The sequence below is a fragment of the Etheostoma cragini genome, chromosome 24, assembly GCF_013103735.1.
Source record: "Etheostoma cragini isolate CJK2018 chromosome 24, CSU_Ecrag_1.0, whole genome shotgun sequence".
In the NCBI taxonomy this organism is placed as follows: domain Eukaryota; kingdom Metazoa; phylum Chordata; class Actinopteri; order Perciformes; family Percidae; genus Etheostoma; species Etheostoma cragini.
The window spans coordinates 2,902,935-2,930,281 of NC_048430.1; the positions used below are offsets into that span (position 1 = coordinate 2,902,935).

A 27,347-nucleotide genomic window follows, 5' to 3' on the forward strand; every position below is an offset into this window, starting at 1 on the left:
TGGAAAATGGCTGCAATGAAACAAAGAGTGAAAAATTTAAAGGGGTCTGAATACTTTCCGTACCCACTGTATATGTTTCTCATTCCACTTCACCAACTTAGACTATCGTGTTCTGATTCATCATATAAAATTCAGATTAAAACATTGAACTAGAGGCTGTATTGTAACCAAATAGGTAAAAAGCCAAGGGGGTGAATACTTTCGCAAGGCACTGTATAACATTTTAATTTATAGACAAGTTACCCTTTTGCTGTTCTTTCTTACAGACTGATCCCACATCAGCTTTTGAACAGGTTGCTGGTTCAGGAAAATCTTTTGGTACAACTGGAAATAAATTTTCTGGCGGACTATACCTGGTTCATATTTAAATCTCTTTTTAAAACAGACACGTAGCATCGATGCTGCACAATAAACTGTAGACAGACAGTACACAGCAACAACAGAAGGGAACGGTGGAGATGCTCAGTATAAACCTATGAATTCGTACAGAACAACCCCCGGATGGAGATGTTGAGATGTGTAAATATAAAGTAGCCATGTTGTGATACAGCAAGCACACTCAGTTCACTATCTCAGGATAAATACAAGATTTGGGGGTAAAAATAGGTGTAATCAGGCCCCGTTGAAGCCCATGTGACTTACCTCCAGCTGCAGCATAATGACTTAGGGTATATTTGTCTCGGTACACAGACAGCCCTGTGCTGACAGTACTAGAAAAAGTAGTAAACAGACAGATGACGGAAAGACCGTTAGACTGAAACCAAAAGATGTAAGGGATGATCATTGGAAATAAAAACAATTAATACATTCTCTAATAAGAACACTATTCTTCCATCTGTATTAATGCATATAAATTACTGTTACAGCTAAAAACGCACTATGTAAGCAAAATGTGTTGCCACAGAGCATGTCTCACTCTTCTCCTAAATCAGGGCTTAAAACCTGTTGCCACTTTTATAACGTTAAACGTGTGACTTTATATTTATGTCTTGCACTGCGCTTTTTAGTATACAGTTCTGTTTGTCTTTTTCTATTTTTACTTATTTAAATCTTCTGTTTAAAAAAATCCCATGTATGCATCTTTTTATATTGACGTGCATTCCCTATATGTTCTAACGTCTTTCTGTCTTTTGTAAAACACTTTAAATTGCCTTGTTGAAAGGTGCTTTACAAATTTACATTGGGTTGACTTCAGTTGCACTTGGCTTAGAAGACCGTTGCTGAATCTAATGCAGCTTATTTGTCATATACCTCCTTTGTAAATATTTTCCTTAAAATGTCCTCACATTTATCGTCTCAAATATAACTCTAAACCTAATGATAGGGTCTGGAATAATCAATGTGTTTGCTTACTTGAACAGGGTGACAAAAGCAGCCACTCTCCAGCTCCATCTCCATCCGTATCTCACGAAACCCCTGATTGCTGCATTATGAGCTGAGCGCTGATTTAGACAGAAAGGACACACAATCATAAGGTTGCTGCTGTGTTTTTACCATAATGCTATAACATTAAAGTGTAACATTATCTATTAAAGTTTTCCCAGTAGTGTAGTAATTTTCTACTGAAACTTAATCATAAAGTGTTAGGGTAAGTGTCACAATTTACAGCACTTGTATCATAACAGATCAGTGTCCAGTCTATTTTTTTTTTTTAAAGAAAAGGTAACTGTAACTTTACTCTTATATTGTGATTACCTTTGTCGCAGATTTTCCCTAAATCCTCTGCCAATTCTGTTATTCAACAACAAGTGTTGTTAGGTCACTATCCACTCATCCACTTACCACTGCCTCCACTCGGCTAGTATAGATTTCCGCCTGGCTGACTTGGATATACCTCTGCCTGGCATGGCGAGCTGCTGGCAGGCCACCGTAGAGCAAGCCTGCTAGCGCTGCAACTACACCACTCTTTATCACGTTGGTCAGCTCCTCTGGGTAGCTCTGTGTCACGCTACAGGGAGACAAGAGCCATACATCTTTTGATCACCTACTTGGTGCCACTTATTCCTCCTCTTTAGGTACAGTAAAACTGCACTGTCAACTACAGTAACTATCAAAATCACCTCGGAGAACTTGTGGGGGGGACTAAACAGCTTAAGTAATGTAGCAGACATGTTAGTTCAATACTATATTTGAGTATATGCACGTTTTGAAAGTGTGTGTATTATGATACAGGAGTGGTTGTTTTTGAAAGCAATACCCATATTGCACCCGCTCTCTCATCCAAACAGCAACACAAACAACAAAATGGATGCACAAAGGAGGACAAACTATTGTTTTTTAACAGTGTTATAAATGTTAATATAAAACTTTTTAAAGAGAGCAAGGAAATAAAGAGGTAAAAAAAGAAATAAAAGAATACAAACTCTTTGTCAAAGAGATCCTTGATACGGTCCAATCCTGTGTCTGGGAATTCTGGCCTTCCTATGTTGCTTGGCATTGTGCTGGGTGAGGGGATGGGTGCAGAAGCAGGACTGGTGGTGGAGGACGAAGAAGAAGGCATCTGCGCAGGCTGGGCAGCAGCCACATCAGCTGCGTGGACCCTGGGGAGCAAGAAGCAGAAGGAAGGAGGCCTGGCTCTCTGGATGAGGCCCAGCAGTAGGCCGGTGCTCAGTGTGCCCCGAGGGGCTAAATCTGCCTGTCGTCTCTGCAGGGCGAAGCCAGTTCTGGGCTGCTCTGGATTCATCATGCTTCAGCTGGCATTAGGCTGCAGCAGAGAGGCAGAAACACATGGCTATGGGTTGGGATGTTGCACACTCTGCCTCAAATTCAGCTTCATCCTCAAAAAACACAGCCTTAAGGCAAATGAAATCCTGGCAAGACTAAACAGGCTGTCAAACTCAGCAGATGTAAAATGGTGCAGTCCTATCAAAACACACTGCCAGACAAGCAGACTTACTGGGGAAAAAATATTTGACTTCGAAATGTGTTGATGTTTCGATGAACTGCCGGGACCCTATGAGCCGGGTCTGTTGGCCGCCTGGTCCAGGGTCAAAAATAAATACAAAAGGTCACAGTAGCTTTACAAAGTTGTCCAAGACTGAAGAAATACCATACAAAAATATAACTGACAAACTATGCACTGTGTTGTAAGAATTACGTAAAGGTGACGATAAGTGACTAAAGCATATGAACACGTGTGTAGGCTTCATGTGATTGTGTATCGATATGTGTGTGTGTGTGTGTGTGTGTGTATATATATATATATATATATATATATATATATACACACACATAATTTTCTCTCTTCAGTGGGATCCTGTAATACTTCTGCAACATGTTTATGTATCGTTTATGTTCATTAGACTAAAAATCTGCTACCATGACATGTTTCCTAAAACAGAAAACGTGTGTCATGTACCAAGTTTGTGAAAAATTAATGAAGATTTTAGTCCACACTTTGTTTCATATCTATTTTTATTTTAACATATCCTACTTATGTCCTTATTAGTTGTGTCAATGTAAGGATCCCTGAATGTAATGTACACCAACATTGCTGTTCTCAGCTTCACAAATGTGAACAATTGTTTGCTTATGTTGTTTATCACTTTAAAATGCAATACATTTAATGGTCGAGCAAGTAACTAGCTAGCATTTTTCTGACAGCGTTAGGCTGTTAACTTGAAATAGACATTTGTCAATACCCGTGTCACCTAATAAAACATTTCTAATTGACTAAATATTTGAAACAACTTGTGAAAACAAAGTCACACGCAGTCCGGCTAATGTGCTGGAAGGTGTCTTGTACAGCGTGTTCACTTCTCTTCCATCAATTACCTTGATTTCGTACATCGCTCTTTCAGGTCAAAGCTTTCTCGCTACCGTCTCACAAAATTCCTATGGCAAAATAACGGTAGCTAAGTACCTAACACTAGAATGGCTCATTAAATGTGACATTAAGGTCCTTCGTCGATAAAAAATACAAGAGGAACGTAAATCCTATCATGCATGTCCCATAGTGGGAGCCTGATACACTTAACGTTAGCATCATAGCTTAGCATGCTATCAGCTTCTGTCATTGGAAGCAGCTTACCTGCAAAAAGCGCAGAATTTGTCGACAATTTACGTTTCGTTTATAAGGTAACACAAACCCTGGTTAATGCACATGCATTCTAGTTATTGTCCACACTGCTTTTTTCCATTATTGTCGTTCTGCTGTTTGTTCCTGAACAGTGACTTTCACACATGCTGCCGGTGTTGTTCCGACCTCTGACCTCTGCCAGAGTACTGAGTCAGACCAAATGGGAAAACAGCGCTCCCTTCGGTGGAGGCCTGAACACTACCCTACATGTGCACTCCTTTACAAACCAAACCGTTTATTGGCACAAAAAAAACAAAAATGCTTCCCAAGCCGATAACAAACTGCCTGTCATACTTTGACCAGGCCCACAGTCAAAGCTTTTTATGCAAATCAAATCAACAGACCATCTTTACCTTACTTCTTAACAATAGTGTAAAAATAACCTTGAGTTAATGAGAATCTGCTTCACAGTACAATGTGAATACTACAACATATTCAACATTATCTGTATGAACTATCATCTTGTAAGACCAAGATCCATTCTTTGAAAAATGTAAAAACAATATGCATTTTGGAAACTCCAAGCTTCAAAATTACTTACTCCAATGTCATTATGGACAGTGTTGGCACTTAGTGTGGATTGAAATGTGGACTGTGAATATGTATTTTGTGCTTTCTATAAGTTACAAATTGATGGCGGACTCATGTAAATGCAGACATTTCCATCAGTGTCGCAATAAACAAGTCAAGTAAATCAAATGACACATGAATATGTTGCTGTAATGATGCTTGGAAAAGGACTGCTAGTTTCCTCTGTTGTCCAGTAGAGGGGAGTGTAGCAAAGCTCATGTGTAAGCTGCCCGTCAACAACAAAGTCCATGTACTTTTGGCCATTATACTTAAAGTAATAGGACTTGGGTAATTAACTGGTTATAGAAGTGGCGAGGTCAAGGTATAAACGTTGGGGTGATCAGGCTTTTGCAGTTGCTGCCCCGAGACTCTGGAACAAGTTCCCTTGTGATATTTGCACTATTACATACATAGCTCTTTTTAGGTCCAAACTTAAAACCTATTTGTTTAGAATGGCTTTTAATACGTAGTAGTGGTGTGACAATTTCCCTCTCCTCCTCCTCTTTCTATGTAACTTTTCTGATTTTACTGTTTTTGTTTTTAGATCAGGGTTTCCCATATTTCTCCAGCTAACTGCATTAATTATGTAACAGCAGAGTATCCGTAACAAGTATTATTATTGGTACATCCTTTGTGGATATTTGAGCAGCGGTTGAAAGTCAACATCATACTATTTTTTTTTTTTTTTTTTTTTTTTATAAATAGAGTTTTAGGTGCTCCACAGTTACATGTGGAATATTTTCATCAGATTTGGGTGGTTGGTCTGCAGTAAAAGGTCAGATGGTCAAGGGTTCAATTCTGATTTATCTTGAGCAAGGACCTGAACTTCTTCCACTCAGTCTTTGCGGATCACTAAGGATAACCAAGTTAACACTTACCATTTTTAAATTAAAAAAAAAAAAAAAAAATCGAATTTCCTCGGTTTTCTGCAAGCGGTCTGATTTTCATTAAAATTTGTTTGAAGCCCTGCCAGATGATTTATGTTACAAAACAATCTTTACATTGCATGTTAAAAGGCCACTTCAGTTATTTAGTGTGCCACTTCCATTAAGTTGAGGGAAACTTCCCTTAATGCCGTTTGATAGACAGATGATGTTTCATTAGACACTCACATACCTTCTAAGCTCCACACTCCCAGTTTATACTCACTTTTCTCACATAGATAGACTTTGCCGGTGAGTACAGACAGCAGCCATGAAAATAAAGTTGAATCAGGTAGTGATCAAGGACTCAGAATTGGCATATGGGCTCCCTTGTGGCACTCGAAGGTATGGCAGCATCCACAGTCAACATATTAAACTGCACTTGACTGTAATACTAAGCTATGTGTCTTGTAACTGTCCGGAAACTTGGTCCAATCGTGCTCCACATTAGACTAAAACCTCGGACTAGCTAGAAATAAATATGAGTATCTGGGCACAGTTTTAGATCAGATAATTTAAGTGTGATTTCGACAAAAATATGGAATGCCATCATGTTGGTTGTGAGGAAATCATTTGTTGTGGTGCAGTGATTACATTAGTTATCTAGCGTTTTACTTCAGCTGCCCTGGTCCTGCAGAGTCTCACTCTTATAGTTCCATCTTGCTGGATCTGTGGACAATCTGGTTGAAGTTGTTCTTTCTTTTGGGTTTGTATGTGAGAAGACGGCTGAACTCAGTGAGGAGTCTTTCCCAGTAGCAGGAAACATCTTGCATCCGCAGGTGGACGAGGATGAATTCCTTACCCCTGTGGGAAGAAAACAAGAGAGAAAGTGAGTGTGCTTATGGGACAATAAATATAGAGTGTGCAAATGTAAAGGTCCCATGGCATGAAAATGTAACTTTATGAGTTTTTTTAACATTAATATGCGTTCCCCAGCCTGCTAATGGTCCCCTAGTGGCTAGAAATGGTAAAAGGTGTGAACCAAGCCCTGGGTATACTGCTCTGCCTTTGAGAAAATTAGGTCATATAGGGCAAGGTTACCTCCCCTTTCTCTGCTTTGCCCACCCAGAGAATGTGGCCCACCCATCAGAGAGAAAGAGACATCATGGCTTTAAAACCAGCAAAGTGGCAGTTGGTCAAGGCCAGACACCCAGCCTCCACCTTGCCTCTCGCCCACTCTCTCCTCCTCAAAAGCTACGGACTCAGAAATGGCACATGCTAAGGAAAGCTCATTGTGGGACTGGCTCTAGTGGCTGTAATTCTGCACAAAGGCTGAATTTTGGGAAAGAGACTTCAAATATGGTATTAGGGGACCACTGAGGTCTATATAAAAGCATCCAAAAAGCATCATGTCATGGGACCTTTAACACTTTTGTGAATGTGTTACATTCCAGATTCCATTTTGTGGGAACTCTGAAGAAATCATCTCTCATCTGTTTAATTTGTATCCTAAATTGCAACAGTTTTCCCATCTGTGTGAACCAACCTTGACACTATCCTTCTGTCCATCCTGACATTCTTTTGTATCTTACTCGAGTCATCTAAATGAATGTAGGTTGTTAGAAAATATGTATATATTTGTGTGTCTCATTAACCCTTTAGAACATTGTAGATTGAACCCTGCTTTGTGTCGTTTTGTTCTCCAAGATCTCACCACTGCTTTCAGAATCAACTCACAGGAGGTCAAAACATTACATGATAGGATTAGAAGAACAAAACAACCGTGACCCAGAAACCGAAATAAACATTGTGTAACTTCAACACTCACCTTTTCAAATACATAGCAGCTACAGTTAATTCCCATTGAAATACAATAAAAAAATATGACCCGTTACCTTGTTGCAATCTCCTCTGCAATGGCATCATTTTCTTTGACAAACTGTAGTAGTTCCCTGAGGAGAGAGAACATGTAACGGCATATCAACGTTTAGCATACATACTGTACAAAGGAGATTTAGCCTAAGACTATTCATTCAAGTACCAACCTGCCCATTTCTAAACTTCACCATGAGTGTCAATCAAGGACAGTCAAGTGTGTGAATTTGAACATGAAACTTTTCAAGTTTCAACTACTATAATACTTTTCCATGTGTATTTGTATGATGCTGACATTCATAAGACTACAAAAGTATGTTTTTTGTAAATATTAATTATAAAAAAGTAGATTTTACAATGAGGGAGAGGACACATTTAAGCGTGCTTGGTTGTATTTGATTTTCTAAAGAGTCAGCGAGTTATTCATTGACTCTGCATTTAACACTCAAAATCTGCAGAAATATTTGAGGTCTCAAACAGTAAGGGCCATCTTAACTAAGGATTTGTGACCCTTTTTAGGCCCTAAACTGGCTGCACTCAAACTGCATGTTTGGTCTCATGTTAGATTTATTTTAGGCCATTCCTAATTTGAGATGCAAAATATGGAAAGGAAGGAATGGAAAGGCTAATAAAACTAAATTTACATCAAATATCATTACCAATAGTAATCTTTGTTTAGAGCTAATGAATTGGACAAAGACAAAACTCAATACTACATCGGATCTAAAGCTGTGAGAAACATGTACAAACCTGTGATATCACAGTGTAGACTAAAAAAACATTTAGACCAGGACTGGAAACAGTCATCATAACTAAGGAGAAAATGTGTGACACTAGTTGGGGTACCTGACATCAGAGAGATCCTGCTTGACTGGGATGTAGTGCACCCAGGGCTTGAGCTGAGGGTAGAAAAACTCCTGCCATTCATCTCCCACATGAAACACCAGGGAACCACAAAGGAAGAGATGTTTGAAGCGGAAGCTGGCTGCCACACCTCGGAAGTTGAATAAATATCTGCAAGGATATAACAAGGCCAAGGCAGGACTGTTAAAACTGGTAACACATGATGTGTGCGTCATTTTATGGGCGTTCAGTAAAGCTGTTGCAGTTTAACATGCTGTCATCTTAAAAAAGTTACAGTTTGCCCTTGATGCAAAATGGAGCCTACTTGTATTTGCAGTGATCGACCAGTGGGATTTCTTTGGCCGGGGGTCTCCCTAGTGTGTCCTAAAACAGACAGAAAAACACAGGTTGGTAGATCATTAACACAGATTGACTTTCACATTTACCTGTCAAACTGTCAGGGTGCTTTAAATCTCAAGCAATCATCAGACAAGACAGGGTCAGACAGGGTATTTGACCCTGGCATGGTTTCAGTATGACTGACCTTCTCAGACCTCCAGGCCTGGTTTTTTGTGTACTCGGCATCCACCAGCTCTGGAGCTTCTCTGGACAGAAGAATCAGAGGGTCGCGCTCTGGACTGGTTCTACCAACAACAACAAAACAAGAAGAGAATGACTAAATAGTCACTTTTTAAATGTCTGAACTGTGCCGTCAACTTTGGTAAGAATATACCTGAGTAAAGAGAAACGTGAAAACATTTGGATTGTTGTATAATGTCACGTTATTTTACAAAGGAAAAAAAGTCACAGGACTGACAAGACTGACCTGGAGCCTCTGAAGAATCCTTTGGACTCCTTCTTCTTCCATGGCCACTGCGCTGCAGATCTACCCCAACACATCATATGAAAATGGCACACTGAAATGATAAACTTCCTATGCTACTGCTGCAAATGATTATTCAAGTGTTGCATTAATGCATTTCTTATTTTGTAAATACTCATTTAATTATGTTATTTCCACTGAATAGCTAAAAAAAGTGCTAAAGCTTACTTTTTAAGGTCATCCCTCATCAGATCCCATCTTCCCAGTCCAGTGGGATATATGGGCCACACAGCAGGACCTCCCTCCCAAAACGTCCATGCAGGGTACATGATGTCCTGGTAGTCTGCTGTCTACTTAAATCAAACAGACACCTATCAAAACCAGTTATTGCATTTAATCAACAAATGTGTGTGATTTCAGCTGTGCATAAAACTAATGCGTAGAGTCTGACCTTACTGAAAGAGAAGACAGGCAGGGTTGGCTGCACCCAATTGGGGACTTGAGGGTAATCCCTGACATTTACCACCATCTCCAAGTCAGGTAACCTGTCAATGACATCCAGGATGAAATGCTCCACCCCACTGCATCTGAAACCGGAAGACAGACTTAGGCAGGGCAAACAAACAGCTGTATACATATATACTGTGTATATTCTCTTTCGGTCTGTTTTGGCTGATTGGGAGTAAATAAGTAACAATGTGTTACAATATAAACCGTAATTGGAAGTGATCAAACATTAAGAACAATCACATTGAGTTCCTTTTTTCTCCTCACCTGGCAGGAAACATACAGTTGTGTTCTCTGTACAACTTGTGTCCGATGATCTGGTAGTGGGTGCCCACCCCTCTCTGAACCGCCGCAGCCATGAGATCCTCGGAGATTCTCCCTTTAAAGGGACGCAAGTCATCTCGTAGGACACTGGCACAGAAATCAAGTGTGGCAGAGGAAAATATAATCAAATCCACATTATATATTTATACTTAACGCCTTAAAATGTAAACCTGCACAGTGGTAATGCAGCAACTATATCTCTTTCTTTAGTTATTAAGCTGTGTTATTTATATTTAGAAGAAATCTGCACAAGGGATATATAAACAAGCTTTAAAAGGTTTATTGAATCATGGTCATCATAGCTAATCTGTTTTATAATTCCTTTTAATTAAGAGAAAGCTGAGTTACAATATATGATAAAAGCGAAGGCATGTTGGCATTACACCTACCTTAGATGGCAGCTACAGTTGACAGGGTTGCAGGGAGTGTGCCCTTTAGCAACATCAGAAATCTTGTCTCTAATTTTCTTCCACTGTTGATCTAAAAATAAATCCAAATTGGATCAGAACAGATTTTCATATTGGATCAATACTAGAATTTACCGATGGGTCACGAGACGGATAGTTCTGAAAGATAGTTTATTGGGTCACTATCCCCAAACAAGGCTACTGGGTCAGCAAGCAGCTTAATTATCCTAATGACCTCACATATCCTGTATTTTTCACTGCTTTTATTCACTGTACAGTATCATAACTTTAAGATACAATTGCTGCATAACATATACTGTGCCTTTATCTGTCTGAGTAAATACTATATCAGGGCAACCAGCCAGAGCATTTCTTGGTGCTAGCTACCCTGAACTGACTTGTCTACACTACACCCAGCCTCAATAAATATAAACATTATAAGTAATATACATTATATTTTACATCGTTTTCGCATTTGTTACATTGTTACCGTAAGCGAAACTTGACACAATTCATGCAAACCTTAACGTTAGCACGGTAAGCTTAGCTGAGTTAGCTCGTAGGCTAGTTAGCTAATGTTAGCTAGCTCGTGAGGTGATGAATGACTCCAATATGAAAAGTTACACAAATATGTACAATGAAACAAAATGCAGCAAAGTCTTCCTACCATTTTTAAATATGCTTTAATGAGTCATATCTGTTTAAATATGTATTACCTGACGCGGGAACCAAACACAAAACACAAACTTGCAACAGTGTGAAAATCATCCAGAGCCAAAAGCGCTCCATTTTTCTTTCTATCGTCCAACTCTGTCTGAAGAGGAGAAACAAAGCGATGATCTGTGATCTGTTATTTCGGGCTGAATATAGTAATTACGGTAATGCGCACAACTAAATTTATTTTACAGATTATGTTACCGTAATATTTGAAAACCTAGCCCAAAGGATTCTGTCTTTTTATAGTCACATTCACATTCTGCCTGATTAAATATACAAATACATTCTTCATTCATTTCCTAGCATAAACTGCATTTTCCAATGCATATTATTATAATAACTGCTGATTAATGGACTGATGAAATCCCCACAGTTCCTCTGTTCTAATTTCAGAATTTGGGTCAAGGGCAGGGTGACTATTACATGGATAATTGTCCATGGATTGTTGAGGTAAGTTTCTTAGTCAGTGAGATAAAAGGAGGAAAGAAAGAGACTCTCCTGGGAGATTTGGGGCAGTTAGACTGTGACAAAAAGAGGAGGAGACAGAAGACAGGTGGAGAGGGAGATATATAGTGAGAAGCAGAGAGACATGAAATAGGGATGAAGTATTTGTGAACATTTTATCCATTTTCTAGAGAGGTAATAGATATCAAATCTGTAGATGGATTTTAGCAAATCTCCTTTCTATGGTATATACTGTACTAGTCAAGTTGGGCCTTGAGAACTTATTTGATTTCTTTGCAAACTCAATCTGAGTCGGGTTACAAACACCTCCATAACTGAGCAACAATGCAGCAAATCTGGCTTTCTCTATTGTGTGGCTTTTGCCTTCGCCTGGTTATCTTTTGCAGGGCTGAGGAAGGTCTTGAATTCCCTAATTTTGACGGGAAGGACAGGGTGCTGGACATCAGCGAGCGCAACTACAAGAAGGCTTTGAAAAGATACGACCTGCTGTGCCTGTTCTACCATGAACCACTGCCGGCCAACAAGGGCCTGCAGAAGCGGTTCCAGATGACAGAGCTGGTGCTGGAGGTGAGAAAGACATGGGTGGGAAGCGAGGAGCTGGAGGAGTTAGAAACAGACAGAAAATAAGATGTAGAGTTAAAGTAGAGCACATGGAGATTAGTAGTGATATTCTGTCAAAGTGTCCCTGAGCAAGACACTGATCCCCAAGTTGTTTCCCTGATGCTGTATGCATAGCTGTCCACTGCTCCTAATTTGAGTTAATTGACATATGAAAAAAGTGTAATGTCCTTTAATGCTGCCTAAAAACTGGGCATCTTTCTACATTTCAGAGATACCAGATTACTCATGCAGTAAAAAGATTTTCAATTTAGTAACATACTATATAATCGAGAAAAGAAACATTTTACAGGTTTACTGGGATATCGTTTTAAAACGATATCAAAAATGTTACTCGATCAAACAATGAATCAATGACCAACCTTTGTGCTTCATTTTCTGTGGATGAACTAATCAATTAATCGACTAATAATTCAGTTTTTTTAATTAATGAAATACCTGGCTGCATCCCCATTGTCACTGTGAGCTTATCAGCATGCTGATGTTAGGCTTTAGTCTTGTTTCTTGATATATGCCATAAACAACTGATCATTTGTCAGCTCATAAATTACAGTTCTAATCAACTAATTCTTGCAACAGTCTACTTCCCTACACATCTTTAACGTTCCACTGACAATGCCACTGACTTCTGAATCCAGCCAAGAAGACGTCATTACTGATCAAACATTCATGGCTTGTGTCATACATTGCTCTGAGTCATATGATGCCACTGGAAACACAAAAAAGTCTCAGGAAGCTGGAGCTCAAATTCCCTGTGAGTTAGACTTGCAGCCTAAATGCCGGGCTCATTGGATTCTAACCTGTCATAACAAGTCATTGTATAGTCAGTGATCCCCTCATTCTTCCTCGGTCTGCTTGACGTGTCTGCTTAACCATTCAGTGAAGAAGGATTCACAGTTGTCAAATGTTTTACCTGTACACTCTCTTAACTGTGATTTTCAATTCCATTGTGTGCCCTCCTCTGCGGTTCACATGTATCCAGGGATTGTTTCTAGGTCATTCTGGTAATTATAGATTGTTCCCAACACTCTTTACTATCTGTCTGTGGACTAGAAATAAGTACATGTGCTTTAGCATCCCTTCCCTTCCTTTTTATGAGCTGTAAAGTATAACATAAAGTGGACCCATATTTTTACCTTTTCAGTTAGCACTTTTCCATTCCTGTCACGTTTCATGCACTGAAAGCAGAAACCCGTTGGATTAAAGTTAAACGGAACCAGACTTTGGTTCTCTTCAATATATCAAAATCTGTTTTGCTTCCTCCAGAACTGTGAGCTGAAAAGCAAGCAGTCCTGACTCACAGCTTCCCTCTAACAAGAGAACTCCGCAGGCGTCTCTCAGCACACACACACACACACACACACACACACACACGCACACACAAACACACGCACACACGCACACACACACACACACACACACACACACACACACACCTCTGTAATGAAAAGATGTATTAACAAAGACAGCAGCAGCTGTGGATGCCAGCTCAAATACACAGCGTAGAAAGTGCCAAGCTAAATACAGAGTGCAGAGTAGAAGGTGTTTGATCCCAGGCTGATCTGTGGAGTAGTATAGTATTTAACAGTTAAGGTGATTTCAGTTAGTATCTTCAATGGATAAGACGGTCCATCGTATTCTCCATGGTCTGGATTTTAGAAATACTGAAGTCATAATTTCCTGGAAATGTTCTCTTCCTACATCAGTGGTTAGCCATCATGTAGCTTTTTAACAAAAAAATAGCACTGTCTACTTGGGACCCCTCACCACTCTTTTCACTGTTGTTGAGTTAATCAGTTGTATTGACTAGCCAAAGTAAATCTTTGCAGCATTTCACATGAAGAAGGAAAAATTACAGAAAAGTCAGAAACTTTACTCATCTTTCCTGTACTGTTAATCATGTTGCGACCCCACAGATTTGTTCTGCGAGCCCTTCATGGGGTGGGCTTGCCACCCTCCAGGTTGGGAACCATTACCTTGTGATGGTCTCTAGTGCCACACGAATGCCACAATCATGAATCACTGTGAGAAGGAAGTCTATTTATTTATGGATAGCGGATTCAGTACACAGCATGGTTCAAAGTTATTTTCAAATAGCATGTAACAAAACTAAGAGTCTACAGTCCCACTAGGGAGGGTGTGGCTGCATATGAACAGTGGTGGTTTGAGCTAAATGATAATGTAAGCATGCTAACATGCCCCCAATTTAAGCTGACTGACATCTGGACATTTGTCTATGTGAACACCCAGCTCACAGCTCAGGTCCTGGAGAACAAAGACATCGGATTTGGGATGGTGGACTGCCAGAAGGATGCCAAAGTAGCCAAAAAACTGGGTATGACTCATGTGTCTTCATCCTTCCATAGATGCCTCCCACAGTATCAGTTGCATTGATTTGCCTTTATGATCAGTATTTTCTAATCCCCTCTCATGCTTTCTTTGTGTGACAAGCTCACACCTTGCCAGTAATGTACTGTTGTGGAAATGATGTCTTTGCTGTTTTTCTTTCTAAAGGTGAAGCTCTAAGTTTAGCTTTATCAAAGTTATATACTATATTCCTGCTGTTCACTTAGGTCTGGAGGAGGTGGGCAGCTTGTACGTCTTTAAGGACGACCGTGTCATTGAGTTCGATGGGGAGCTCTCAGCAGACACACTGGTGGAGTTTCTGTTGGATGTAAGTGGAAAATCTAATTCTTCTATTTTTTAGATGTGTAATCTTGGTGGCCATTAAGAGAAGAAATCCTCAAGCAATTAACAGCTCCAGTCTCATTAGAATGTGTTTAAATGACGTATTGCACTTTTCGTATTTTGGATTTCTTGTTAAAAGTAAATATCTGTGTCAATCATGTTCAAATAAATACATTTAAAGGAGTAGTATGACATTTTTGGGAAAGTGATTTCGGAAGGTTGGATGCATTTTGCCTATCAAAAGGTGTAAAAGGTGTAAGGTGTAAAATAACAAAGCTTGTCAGTAATTGATGTAACTTATTAATGAATATATATATATATATATATATATATATATATATATATATATATATATATATATATATATATATATATATATATGTATTTGTTTTGTGTTGCTTCAGTCTGGAATAGAGGATTTTATATCTTGTACCAGAATTCTTTTTCATAAATTTCAATAGAGTGGGAGGAGACGCTGGTTCTTGAGTTTTTCCCATTTCCATTAGAATCACAGGACTCTACAAGATAATTTAACGATTCTATAAGCTTGTGTTATGGTCACCAGTTTAAAATATTTCAACTTTTATCTGATAAATCATGTTTTGTCTGTCATTTTGTCAGACAGCTCACAAATACTACAATGAGCCTCAGCCACAGTTGCTATGGAGAAGATGCCAGTCAGAGGCATGAATCAGAGCTGTAGAGAAAACGCTTGTTGTTGAATTTGTGGACAAAACATTGCACCATAATGCTAAATTCATCCGAAAATGAACCCAGAATTTGAAAGTTACTTGATTTTAACTGCAGACTATGATGTGGTAAAATACCTTGGAAGTTTTACGAAGGCCTACACACCCTCATGCCTTTTTTTGTATCAAAGAACCTGAGGATCTTTTGTTCTGATGATTTAACTGGGAGAGATAATGCAGAGGAAAAATGATTGGGACTTTTCACTTCCAGAACCAGCCATACTCAATTCCCACAGAATATGCATTCTCTTTCTTTGCTCCATCATCTTGGAGTAACTTCTACGTGATTTAGTCCCATTAAATGAATTTAAGGCCATGTTAAAATGCCATGTAATTCAAAAATGCAACTGCCACATGTGACCTGTTCCTTTCCTCTGTGTGTGATTTTGACTCTGCTGTTTTTCTATTTCTATTTAAATTGTAACTGGCGTGCTGTCTTGGCCAGGTCTCCCTCGGAAAAGAGATTTCAATCTTAAGTGACTTCCTGGTTAAATAAAGGTTAAATAAAAAAATAAATAAACATGCTCGTTCACTTTCTTTCTGGAAGGGAGCCTAGATGAGAAGATTGATACGCGTCGTGTCATCTCTAATAACTCTTGCAAGAAAGTGTGAACCATAGACTGTTAATATTTACATTCATTGACCAATGACCAGTGAAATAGCTTACCTGTCTTATACCGGCCCGTAGGTGCTGGAGGACCCAGTGGAAATGCTCCACAACGCCATGGAGCTGCGAGCCTTTGAGAGGATGGAAGAAGACATCCGCCTCATTGGCTACTTCAAGGGAGAAGATTCATGTTAGTTTCCCACCAGACTCATGCTCAGTGGTGGAATGCAACTAACTACATTTACTCAAGTACTGTATTTAAGTACAAATTTGAGGTACTTCCAGAGGGAAATATTTTACTTTTTACTCCACTACATTCATCTGACAGCTTTAGTTACTAGTGACATTACGAGTTACGTACGTTGCACACACAACACATGTAGTTTAGGAAATACAGTGTTTTATGATAAATTAAACTATCAAACAATATAAGGGCCTACAAATCCAGCTGAAATGATTAGACCATTTAACACTTATCGGTGTGACAGAACTGTTTGTTCTAAAATGTGAGAATTCACTTTAATTTTTAATACTTTAAGTACATTTTACCAATGATACTTACACACTTTTACTTAAGTAACATTTTCAATGCAGGGCTTTTACTTGTAACAGAGTATTTTTACAGTGTGGTTTTAGTACTTTTACTTAAGTAATGGATCAGAATACTTTGTCCACACCTGTTTATGCCAGTGTCTATTTGAGCAAGTGAAGTGTGTGTTTATGCATTTATGTTTGCATTAATACACATAAGGAGCGTGTGATTGGGTCATCAGCAGTGTTTCTCTGTCCCTAAAAGATGCCTCACTGAGTTGCCAAGACGCTAATGGGCTCCAGAGGCTAATGGAGCTACATCACCATGCCAAAGGGAAACCTGATTCCAGACTGTGGCACTCTGTCCCATGAGAGCCTTTAAATAGCTTCTAGTTCTCTGTCTATTGGGTCAAACTGCAATTATAGTTCCTCTCAAAAAAAGGGAGAAAAGTGAGACGGGGGAGATGCTATCTGGTCCGATATGACAGTTGCATGAAGTTTCATTATGGAGCCTATTTGTGTCCAGAGATAGGTTGCTCCTTGGTTGCGACCTTGTTGGGAGGAGAGCCGGGAGCACATTGCAAACGTATAAAACTGTATTAAGGGAGACTTTGTTACTTGGGTGAAGACAGTAGGATCATGATGGGAAATTGAATGAAGCGAGTGAGTTTCACTGCTTGCCTTCCTGATCACATACTGTAGATTTGGGCTAGGGAGGGGTGCAGAACGTGAATGATGAAGTTTCACACTTAAATCTGTTTTACTTTCTCAATTTTGGTTTCTGTCATTCTCTCTTGAGTCCCTCATCCATTTCTCTGGGCCCCCCCCCCCCCTTTTTTTTAATCAGACTACAAAGCTTTCCAGGAGGCCTCAGAGCGTTTTCAACCTTACATCAAGTTCTTTGCCACATTTGATAAATCTGTAAGTCTTGCTGTACAAAATTAAATCCTAATCTGCATGTATAGTGTCTAAATCTAAGTATTGCTATCAGTCCACTTTTGATTCCTCTCACATACACATTGCTTGTTAGCGCACTGTTAAATGGAGTAGTAGTTTGACCATGTGGGAAAGAAGCTTATTCACTTTCTCGCAGAGGATAAGGTGAGAGCATCGTAATGTCAGTATGTTAAATATGAAGCTACAGTCAGCAGCTGGTTAGCATAGCTTAGCACAAGGACTTGAAGAAGAAAGCGCATAAGTCTATTTCCCAATTTTATTTTTGATGATTAGTAACACAATGATAGGTGATTCCTCTTTTGGTTGAAACCCTGTTATTTTCAGTGTGAAATTTTTTCAGCTTTTTTGTTTGTCTAATAAGCTTCATCCACTCATTCAACAAAAGCCCATAGTCGTATCCTTCACACATTCATCATAATGTCATCCTGGCACGTTGTATGTTTTAGGTAGCCAAACACCTCTCCCTCAAGATGAACGAAGTCAATTTTTATGAGCCCTTCATGGAGGAGCCGGCCATCCTGCCTGGCAGACCTCTGTCGGAGATGGATATTGTCGAATTTGTCAACCAACATAGAAGGTTTATTAGATTTATGTTGTTTAAAAGTTATCTTAATGCTTTTAACACCTGGTTAAACATTTTACAAAATATGCTCTTTACAGAGCCACCTTGAGGAAGCTCCGGGCAGAGAATATGTTTGAAACATGGGTGAGTAAGTGTTCGGTAGTTGGCTCCCCAAACCATTTTTCATACATTTTCAAACAGATTTGTTTGGAGCAACTTTGAACTTTTTTGCAATTCCCAGGAGGACGACATGGATGGAATACATATTGTTGCATTTGCTGAGGAGGAAGATCCAGGTCTGAACCTTTTCTCTTTTCATTTTGCAGTTGTAGACCTATGTATGTTCTTCTGTGAGCTCACACTGCCCTGTTCTGCCGTCCCCAGATGGCTATGAGTTCCTTGAGATCCTGAAAGACGTGGCCAGAGACAACACCAACAACCCAGAGCTCAGCATCGTCTGGATCGACCCTGATGACTTCCCTCTGGTTCCGCCTCATCCTTAGCTCAGTGTTTCTAACAAAGAGTACCAAATTTGTCACGGATAAGTCTAAGTTAACTTGGGTTTGTCTTGCCCCTCCAGCTGACCACTTACTGGGAAAAAACCTTCAAGTTGGACCTGTTTAGACCTCAGATCGGTGTGGTCAATGTCACAGATGTAAGTAATGGTTAGAATCTTAGACTGTAGGAAAGTAAATGAACCCTAATCTTCTGTTGTTGTTATTTACATTTATTTATGGTTATTTATTGTGTGTAATTTTTAATGGTAGTATGTGTACTTTACAACCTCAAGGGAAAGTAATTCTGATTTTATTTTAAGCTTTTTAATTTCAAACAATATTTCTTTAACATTGGGATAAATGTTTTTATATAATATGTGAAGCAGGGGCATTTTTTTATAATTTTTATTTTTTATATTTATTTTGATTACTTATTTTGTCACCTCTCCAGAATAGAGGCCAGAGCAGGTGTGGGGGTGGCATTTTATTTAAAGTTGTATCCTCCCGCTCACCATCCTGTCCAGTTGGTCTTTTAGCCTACTTTAAATATCTGGATTTCTTTTGAACAGCTTTTATGTAACCAACTTGTTTTTTTAAGGAGGTTTTTAACTGTTTTATTCACACCAGTGGTCCCCTAGTGCCGGTGCCCCTTGCACTCTAACCTTATTATTTGTGGTGCTCTGTGGTCCAGGCGGACAGCGTGTGGTTGGACATGTCCAACGATGAGGACCTGCCGACCCCTGAGGAGCTGGAGGACTGGATAGAGGACGTCCTGTCTGGGAGGGTGAACACGGAGGATGACGACGAGTCTGACGGCGACCTGGAGGACCCTGACGGCTACGTTCCAGTGGACAGCTACGAAAGTCACGACCCAGATGAGGAAGATGATAATGATGACTAACCGGAATTCAATTGTTGTTGTCCTAGCAGTTCAGACCTGGGTGAAAGTACTGAACTCGCTTGGCACATTAGATCCACATTACTCATACATTCTCTCTCTTTTTTTTCTCCACATCATTTAAAAGAAGTAACATTTAAAGGAAACGTATGATGTTGCAAAAAGAGATTCTCTGTAGATTTTGGTTTAAATAGTTAGCTGAAGATAGATACTTTTCTGTTTGTTGTCATCTGGACCAATGTGTTGCACTTTTGTTTGGCTGTTTAAATAAAAAAACAAATTTGATCTAAAAAAATAAAGTATATAATATAATAAGCAGATAAAACAGAACAGATTAAAGATAATCCTGGGGAATTTGCGGCCCAGTTTGTAATAAGTTAGCACAGTGCCTGAAGCAGTAATTCTCCTATACTCACCCAGGATATCAGCATACTGAAGCTTCTGTGTCGCACACTGTACACATGTAAGTTAAAGCTCTATTTATAGATTTTGGCCATTTTGAAGGCAGCACAACAAACTTTTAAAAGGTCCAACAGCATGAAAATGTCACTTCATGAGTTTTTTAAAAACATTAACATGAGCTCCCCCGGTCTGCACATGTATTGAAGAAGTACTGATTACAACAGCTTTAAAGGTTGACAAATGATTATTTAGCAATGTGTGTATATACACAATACATGACATATTTTTGGTGTTCTAAGTAGAATAGTGCTTGGATTGTTTTCTTGTGATTATTTCAGGGTAAATAAAAGTACACACAAACGATGGACACGTCTTTTAATGTGAACCACCTCCGCTGTTTTAAGAACTCACCCTTGTTAGGAAGGTCCAGACCGATGCTTAAGACAGCAGATTGGCACATTTTCTCCCTCAGTCAATGAGCATTTTCACCTTGAATTATTCAAACATTAGTGAATAATTCAGCATCATTATTCCTCCTAATGGGAGAAGGGACCTGGACAGAGAGGCTGGGGGAGATGGGGTGAGACAAGCTAAAAGGCTGCCCACTGGGGCCCAACAAACTGCATAAGGAGCGGACACACTCCTGCTGGAAATGAATTAATAATACAGGGCCATGCAAGAATAATTATTACCCTGGAGGTGGATGTGATGCAGTGTGTAAACAGTATGTTTGTAGCAAAGTGTGGGATTTACACATAATCCATGCAGCCATAGCCGAGAGATGAGAACATTTAACTGTGTGTGTGCATTTAAACGTGAGCCGAGACAAGAAGACATGTCACACTCTCTACTGAGGAAAAGGAAGCAGGCAGTGTCATGGTGCAGGTGTTGTGATGTTCTCCTGGGCCCTTAGGTTACATTATCCTGTGAATGTCAAGTTTGATGGTGTTTTACATGAACGTTGACACACATACACAGAGAAAAGGAAAAAGGATGACAGCAACACATAGTGGGTGGGAGGGCCTAACAGGTTCAATATAAAATGGCATAAGAACAAAGAAAAGACAGGCGTAAGATGTGTTACTGGTGTAGATTTCTGTTCAAAACTTAAGCCGCTAGAAGGATTTCCTCTCACATCTCGATCTGCAGATAACCAACTCATTACCACACAAATATAAAGGGAAGAATGAAGGTAAGATAAACATTCCATTTAGATGCAAATGCTCCTCATTTTCCTCTCTCTTCACCTCTGTCCTCCTCGTCCCGGTCATACACAGAGCAGGCGGGTACGGATGGGGATTAAGCCTGGGACAGATGAGTTCCGACAGGCGGCCTCGCATCCCAGGCTCGCCAAGGTATGAGGTTGTTTGTTTTCTGCACCGGACACCGACACTGACATTCATTTACCCCTAAGGCCAGGCTGCGCCACTCTGACAGGCTGATGGCAAGCCAATTACCACTGAGCTTCATGACGACAAAAAGCCCCCACATCAAGGTAAAAAAAGAAAACCTGGAGTTTTGCAGCAGCCTGTCACACAGCAGGGCCAGACACCTAATGGGCAGCGACAGAGCAGAGTGTGCACCCCTACAGCCGGGGCGAGAAACTGGTGCATATGGAGATGCTGCGGAGTAAGTCTGGAAGACTGTTGAAACTGCAATAGGAAAAACTGGCTAGGCAGTTTGATTGCAGGGAACATGAGACAAATCTAAATCATCAGTGGTACACGTTTTCATTAGGCCGTGGACACATTATGTGTGTCATTTCAAGTTTTTTTAAAGATATAACACCTTTATTTTTGACAGGACAACTTAAAATATGTAAGGGGGGAGAGGGGGGGAAATCACATGCAGCAAAAGGACGCAGGTTGGAATCGAACCTGGCCCACTGGGTCGAGGAGTAAACCTCTCCACATGGACAGCCGCTTTACCAGCTGAGCTGTGTGGCTGCCCATTTTAAAGGTTTTTAATTTGTACTTAAGACTCGTAGTTTTCACCTTTCTTTTTTTATGGTTTTTGTAATTTTAAAGTCTATAAACCAGGCAGTTAACCATCAAAACAGTAAAAAACTGAAATATCTTAATATATTATAATCAATTAATTGGTAATTTAAATACCATTAAAATCATGTTACAAATACTTTAATTGCAATTAAAAGTATTCATATACAAACCGGCCACCTGAAACTTCATGTTCCTTCTGAGTCCTGAGAGGCATTCTGGGATATGTAGGTAATTACAAAAGGAGGTAAAAGGAGAGGAGCCGTGAACCGAGGCAATCAAAACTCCTTTTTTTTCACATGCTAGGAATGAACAAGGTGGAATTTCTGCACATACAATCCCATACAGCAGTTTTACAAATGTTCATAAAAATGTTTATTTCTTTTTACAACTGCAAATGCTGTGAAACTGAAACATGTCTTACATTGCAATGTCACGTGGAGCTGTCCAACAACCAAACCATGGCAACAAGGTGACATAATGTGTTGATGTAGAGGAGAGGGGCAAAGGCTGCTCGTGTGAACTGGAATGGCATTCATACAGTACATACACACACACATGCTTGTTAACATAAATAGATACAGTGTAAAACAGGAGGCACAGTCACATTGGGATCACACAAAATCCATCTGTCAGTAGGTAAAAAGTGTGACCATTGGCAGGTGTTTCCCCAAAGATACGTGCTGTTTGCAGTTAACAGCAAAAGTGTTTTTGGTAGTTCTTCCCCATGGAGTTGAACAGTTACAGTTTTGCTAAAATGAACAGTGTATTCGCGTTTGATACAAAAACATGTTGCTGCTTCCCTCAGGCAGATACACAAACAGACAATATTAGGCTTACCAGCCAGGGGGCAGTAGGGGACAACCCTGCTCACAGCCACAGAAGATATGAGCAGTATGACATAGTTTTATTGTTGAGTGAGTTACAGTCTTTTTCACCAGCTACCAGATCAGTTATGACAGGGACAGAGTGCTGAAGTGATCTAAAAAGTGTCATTTTAGTGCCATTAGCTTAATTTAACTGTGTTATTCTGAATTTACAAGACAGGCTGATCATTAAGTGAAAGAAATAATTACAAAAAAATCCCTTCTGACCTCAAGGGATTCACTGTGAGCATGTTTGTCAGAGAACAGAGGTGAGACAAGGTCGTAAAGGAAAACCAGACGGTCCAGTCGGGAAGGGTTCCGCCCTGCTGCAGCTCTCACTATTGGTACACTTAGTTGATTCTTTATCATCTATTATGTATTCAAGTGATACAAGCAAACCCTGCAACGCCTGAAAGATTACATCATACTTTGAATACCATAAATTCTCAAATAGTGGCCTTTATTCAGCTCAGCGGCAGAGAGAACCATTTGCCGGGTTATCTTTATAAATGTAGTGTGTCAGTTCCAACAGCACTAGATCCATCAGTGCAGTAAGAGGCTCTTAATGTGTTTGTCTTCACCTTTTCTCCAGAACAATGTTAAGCGACCATAACTGCAAACACATTGATCCCCAACTGATGACCTTTGTTGCATGTCATATACTTCTCTCTCCCGTTAGGTTTCTAGTTTCTGTAAACTGTTGACTGCCAAATGAGACAACCATTTGAAAAGCTTTCCCTTTATAGGTATGATAGGTAGCTTAACATTGACCAGGATTTAGAGTTAATCAGAGTATGGAAACATTTCTGTTAATATAAGCAGAGCAGCAGAGGGGTGAGGATGACACAGCTCTGTCTCTTATGTGAGCTGTAATTCCACCCTGTTAATGTTTTTGGTTTTACCTGGTCTAGCGAGTGGCCTTTGCTTGTTTCTGCTGGCTAAGCTTAATTGAATGCCGGCTTTTAGGTGAGAATTTACGGTATTTAGATTGTTTTCTACGTAACCCACAGAGGAGGGATTCTGGTTTGGAGTAATCAGTAGTACTTTTTATTAGTGACATCAAGGCTCTGTCTCTCTTCCTCGCTGGAGGACATGAAAGCCCTGAGAAGGTTGCTGAACTGATGAGGCAGGGCAAATGTTTTTGGGCATGCGTCCACCTCTGAGAGTCTCCTATGATACGGATCATTGCAAGTTCACTGTGGTGTTTAACATGGCATGTGTGTGTTATTCCCAAATGAAGTGGAAATATTTCAGATTTTGCTCCATTTCACCTGGAGACAAAACATGCACCTAAACATCTCAAAGCGATCCATTTTGGCTGCCAGAATTTGCACTCAAAGAGGGCTACTGTAGGCCTCAGGCGGGTCAGAGTTTGACATCCCAACTGTCAAGAAAAGTGTTTGTCTGGAGCTCTACAGATGTCCTGAAAGAGTGGAGGAGATTGTGGAGGGGAAAACAGTCCAGCATCCTTTTTGAGCAGGCTGAGATCATTTGTTCCAACCTTTTTAGGCATATTCTTTTTCATTAATAAACATACATAAATGTGCATTTAATGCGAAATCAGAAGTCTTTTTGTTAAATGCATCTAATTTGGTTTTCAAATGGAAAGAAATCCATTTGCTTCTCAACCCAACATGCCCAATAGAGCATCAAATATAGATGAAATGGCAACACAGGCAGGATACCTGTCATGTGTTTCCATGAGGATTCAAATTTCTAAATCGGAGTCACACCATCGCAGTCCTTAGTGGTCAGTCTGTCTGTCTGTCTCATGGAAATAAAAGACAGATCCTCTGGGGGGATTTCCTTAAATGTTCCCATCTTGTTTGGCTCCAGCATCTCATAACAGAAAAGGATCGATTGATTGTGTTGACACAAAATGACATGCGTGCATACACACTTACTGTACGTGCACACAACCATGTCAGAGTCCACCGTGAGCATAATCCTGCCTCAATTCTTTCTTTTGAAACCATCCAAATCCAATGTAAAAGATCAATATATTCAAACATGAGTGTAATATATAGATTCATATATAATATATAAAAAATCCAAAAAAAGTACAAATTAAAACTGCAAACCCAAAGTGAAAACATTTTGAGAGCGACAACATAGGCAGAGGAATACTTTTTTTTTTTTTTAAGTTTGGATTCCTACACGGAGGTTTCGGACTGTAGCCGCAGGACAAACTTGTGTGACTTGGGGTCAACGTATTCCTCTGACATCTGGATGTACGGAATCTTCTTTGTCGTCACCACCAGGCTGAAGTCCACACACTTGAGCAGGAAGATGGAGCCGTCCTTAAGGCCGCTGGTGACGGACGCCTCACTGATCAGTGTCCACTGGCGGGCCCGCCAATGATCCCGGCTGTACTGCAGGGTGGGACCTGGCGTCAGGTAGCTCTCCAGGAACGCCTGGGTGGGAGGGACATATACAAACACACTTTTATGATATGTTAGACTGAGAAATCTTCAATGCAAATGTGGCCATCTTAAGAGACAGACTGACAGACAGACATTTAAAGCTTTAATGTCTATCCCAAAGCAGTGACAGAAATTCTTCTTTGAAAATGCTCATTTAAAACCTGCACATTTAAAATACACAAACACATTTAAAACATTCAAAACATTAGCTTTACAGTGTCTATTTTATGTTGTTCTGCAGAGGAAATGAAAGATTTCTTGTGAATGTTGTGGTGAGAGGCCAGACCTTGGGCGTCATGTTGTTGGTGATGCAGAAGGCCAGGTGCTGCTGGATGCTCTCCATGCTGTGGCAGTGCTGCTGCTTGGTGGTCCTCAGGTACTTCTGCAGGGCGCGAGCCATGGATGGGAAGATGGCTTGCGCCGCCTCTCGAGGGTCCATCACGTCCCCTGGAGCCTTTTTCTGCTCCTCCTCCTGCATGCGCTTGATATGTGTGAACGCCTCCTCTACCGCCACCACCAAGCTGCAAGAAGAAAAAAAAAGCAATAATAAAGTTTTACTCAGAGCTGGTATGAGTGGGACTCCTGACTGGAATCACAGTTCAATTTTTTTTTTTTGACTCCTTGAAATATTCCTACACAGATGCTTGAAATGAATTACCGTGCTTTGCGCTTGCGAACGCGCCTCTCGTGCTCAGCCTCCTCGTAGTAGAGCTCGTTGTGGCTGGTGTCTCTGCGGCGTGCGGCGGCAGCAATCATGGCCCTGGACTGGGAGTGAGCCAGTCCTGCTGCTGCATTGTTCCCAGGACCTGTCATGACAAAGAGACAAGACAGGAATCCTTACTATCCGTGTGTGTGTGTGTGTGTGTGTGTGTGTGTGTGTGTGTGTGTGTGTGTGTGTGTGTCTCCTAATCTCACAGGTAAAGGCTTTGAGAAAAAGGTAAAAGAACAAAGAAAGCCTTGGTGATGACATAAAGTGCAACATGCTTTTAGAGTGGAAGGGGAAGATTATTGATGCACATAAACCACGGCCCATTTCCTTTTATCACCAGCAATATTAAAACCCCAGGAGCTGACGTGTTAAGTCACACAGAGTCGTAATTTTTAATTGTTCCGAGCACTGTGATCGTTGGATTTTTTTTTTTTAAACATACTGCTCACCCACACATGGCTATTGATATTCAAACATTCCCTTTACTCTGCCACTCGGTGCCTTCAGGGGGCACCGGGCATCCAATTAAAGAAGTGTCTCAGGCAACTTCAAAAGTTTACATTTTTGGAATTGGGATTGGAGGATGCTGAAGAACCCCGCCTGATGTTACTGCAGGTTAAAAGGAGGCAGAGCTGGTGAATTATTAATGCGGGGCAGGGATCACGCATGAACAGAATAATTCATGGGCAGAGAGGAGGAAGCATTCAGGACACCCTGCCGTTGGTATTACTGAACTTAGATGGGATTTATGGGTGACAATTTGGCTGAAAGCCATGTCAGAAGCTGGTAAAAATTTTTTTTACCTAATTAAAAAGAAATCAAACAAAGTAATAAAGTGAAAACACACAATCAGGGGTGGGCAGAGTAGCCCAAAACTGTACTCAAGTAAAGGTACTATTATTTTGTTTAAAAAAATAAAATAAAAATAGAAATGTATTAGAATATAATCATTTCTTGATAAGATCAAGTCACCACCAGTATATTCTTACCAGTATATCTCTCAAGTGTGATCACAAAAATCCCACGTGAATATTACCTTAATATTATTCTCATTATTTGCCTGTTGTCTCCTATATGATATGATTTGGCATAGCATAACAAAACTTAAACTAAAACTAACATAAACCAGCAAATTAGATACAAGTAAAAAAGTATGCCGCAACAAAACTACTCATTAAAATGAGTTACTGTGGAATGGAAAAAAACAGAGAGACACAATGTATGCATGTACTAATGAAAAAAACCCCACTAAATAACCTTAATATGTTTTCATTTAGTTCTGACAGAAAACATAAAATGTGTACTGTATTCCACTTTGTTTCTTTGTTTGACCTTTAAATCCTCAATATTTTTGAAGATTTATTTGCAAAA

At 39.9% G+C, this 27,347-nt stretch overlaps 4 protein-coding genes across 14 annotated transcripts in view; 1 reads left to right on the forward strand and 3 right to left on the reverse strand.

Annotated features, from left to right (window-relative positions):
- Positions 1-4,287, reverse strand: part of timmdc1 (translocase of inner mitochondrial membrane domain containing 1) — a 7,707-nt gene extending 3,420 nt beyond the window's left edge. Inside the window, exons 1-5 of one of the 3 annotated variants that reach the window (XM_034864531.1) lie at positions 4,031-4,287; positions 2,364-2,704; positions 1,783-1,948; positions 1,354-1,442; positions 643-710 (exon numbers count right to left, since the gene is read on the reverse strand). In XM_034864531.1, coding sequence (XP_034720422.1) covers positions 643-710; positions 1,354-1,442; positions 1,783-1,948; positions 2,364-2,686 — 646 coding nt within the window. In that variant the 5' untranslated portion in view covers positions 2,687-2,704; positions 4,031-4,287. Of the gene's footprint in view, positions 1-642; positions 711-1,353; positions 1,443-1,782; positions 1,949-2,363; positions 2,710-3,694; positions 3,805-4,030 lie in introns of those variants that run through there. The other 2 variants (XM_034864532.1, XM_034864533.1) reach the window with 2 other exon arrangements.
- A 1,426-nt stretch (positions 4,288-5,713) lies between these two features.
- Positions 5,714-11,118, reverse strand: poglut1 (protein O-glucosyltransferase 1). The gene is made up of 11 exons (XM_034864510.1): positions 11,007-11,118; positions 10,273-10,363; positions 9,827-9,970; positions 9,504-9,639; positions 9,281-9,402; positions 9,056-9,115; positions 8,774-8,873; positions 8,555-8,613; positions 8,233-8,400; positions 7,407-7,463; positions 5,714-6,375 (listed from the first exon to the last, which is right to left on the reverse strand). The coding sequence occupies exons 1-11, from the start codon at positions 11,077-11,079 to the stop codon at positions 6,219-6,221; spliced, it is 1,167 nt and encodes a 388-aa protein (XP_034720401.1). The 5' UTR covers positions 11,080-11,118; the 3' UTR covers positions 5,714-6,218.
- Positions 11,119-11,548: 430 nt separating this feature from the next.
- On the forward strand, positions 11,549-19,770 carry LOC117939287 (calsequestrin-2-like). The gene is made up of 11 exons (XM_034864509.1): positions 11,549-12,039; positions 14,341-14,425; positions 14,664-14,764; positions 16,216-16,324; positions 17,513-17,586; positions 18,069-18,199; positions 18,283-18,328; positions 18,426-18,480; positions 18,569-18,669; positions 18,765-18,839; positions 19,373-19,770. The coding sequence occupies exons 1-11, from the start codon at positions 11,797-11,799 to the stop codon at positions 19,580-19,582; spliced, it is 1,230 nt and encodes a 409-aa protein (XP_034720400.1). The 5' UTR covers positions 11,549-11,796; the 3' UTR covers positions 19,583-19,770.
- Positions 19,771-23,923: 4,153 nt separating this feature from the next.
- Positions 23,924-27,347, reverse strand: part of LOC117939270 (vang-like protein 1) — a 44,795-nt gene continuing 41,371 nt past the window's right edge. For all 9 annotated transcript variants that reach the window (XM_034864474.1, XM_034864475.1, XM_034864477.1 and 6 more), the window contains 3 exons: positions 25,926-26,073; positions 25,554-25,788; positions 23,924-25,258 (listed from right to left, as the gene is read on the reverse strand). In XM_034864474.1, coding sequence (XP_034720365.1) covers positions 24,998-25,258; positions 25,554-25,788; positions 25,926-26,073 — 644 coding nt within the window. In that variant the 3' untranslated portion in view covers positions 23,924-24,997. The remainder of the gene's footprint in view (positions 25,259-25,553; positions 25,789-25,925; positions 26,074-27,347) is intronic.

What these genes read in the sequence shown, in the direction of transcription:
- LOC117939287 (XM_034864509.1), top strand. Translation starts at nt 11,797, where the DNA reads ATGCAGCAAATCTGGCTTTCTCTATTGTGTGGCTTTTGCCTTCGCCTG. An exon ending in TGGTGGAGTTTCTGTTGGAT is followed by an intron (nt 14,765 to 16,215) that starts GTAAGTGGAAAA and finishes ACCGGCCCGTAG; the next exon opens with GTGCTGGAGGACCCAGTGGA. An exon ending in TTGCCACATTTGATAAATCT is followed by an intron (nt 17,587 to 18,068) that starts GTAAGTCTTGCT and finishes TGTATGTTTTAG; the next exon opens with GTAGCCAAACACCTCTCCCT.
- poglut1 (XM_034864510.1), bottom strand. Translation starts at nt 11,079, where the DNA reads ATGGAGCGCTTTTGGCTCTGGATGATTTTCACACTGTTGCAAGTTTGT. An exon ending in AACTGTAGCTGCCATCTAAG is followed by an intron (nt 9,971 to 10,272) that starts GTAGGTGTAATG and finishes TTTCTGTGCCAG; the next exon opens with TGTCCTACGAGATGACTTGC. An exon ending in GCAGAGGAGATTGCAACAAG is followed by an intron (nt 6,376 to 7,406) that starts GTAACGGGTCAT and finishes TTCTTCCCACAG; the next exon opens with GGGTAAGGAATTCATCCTCG.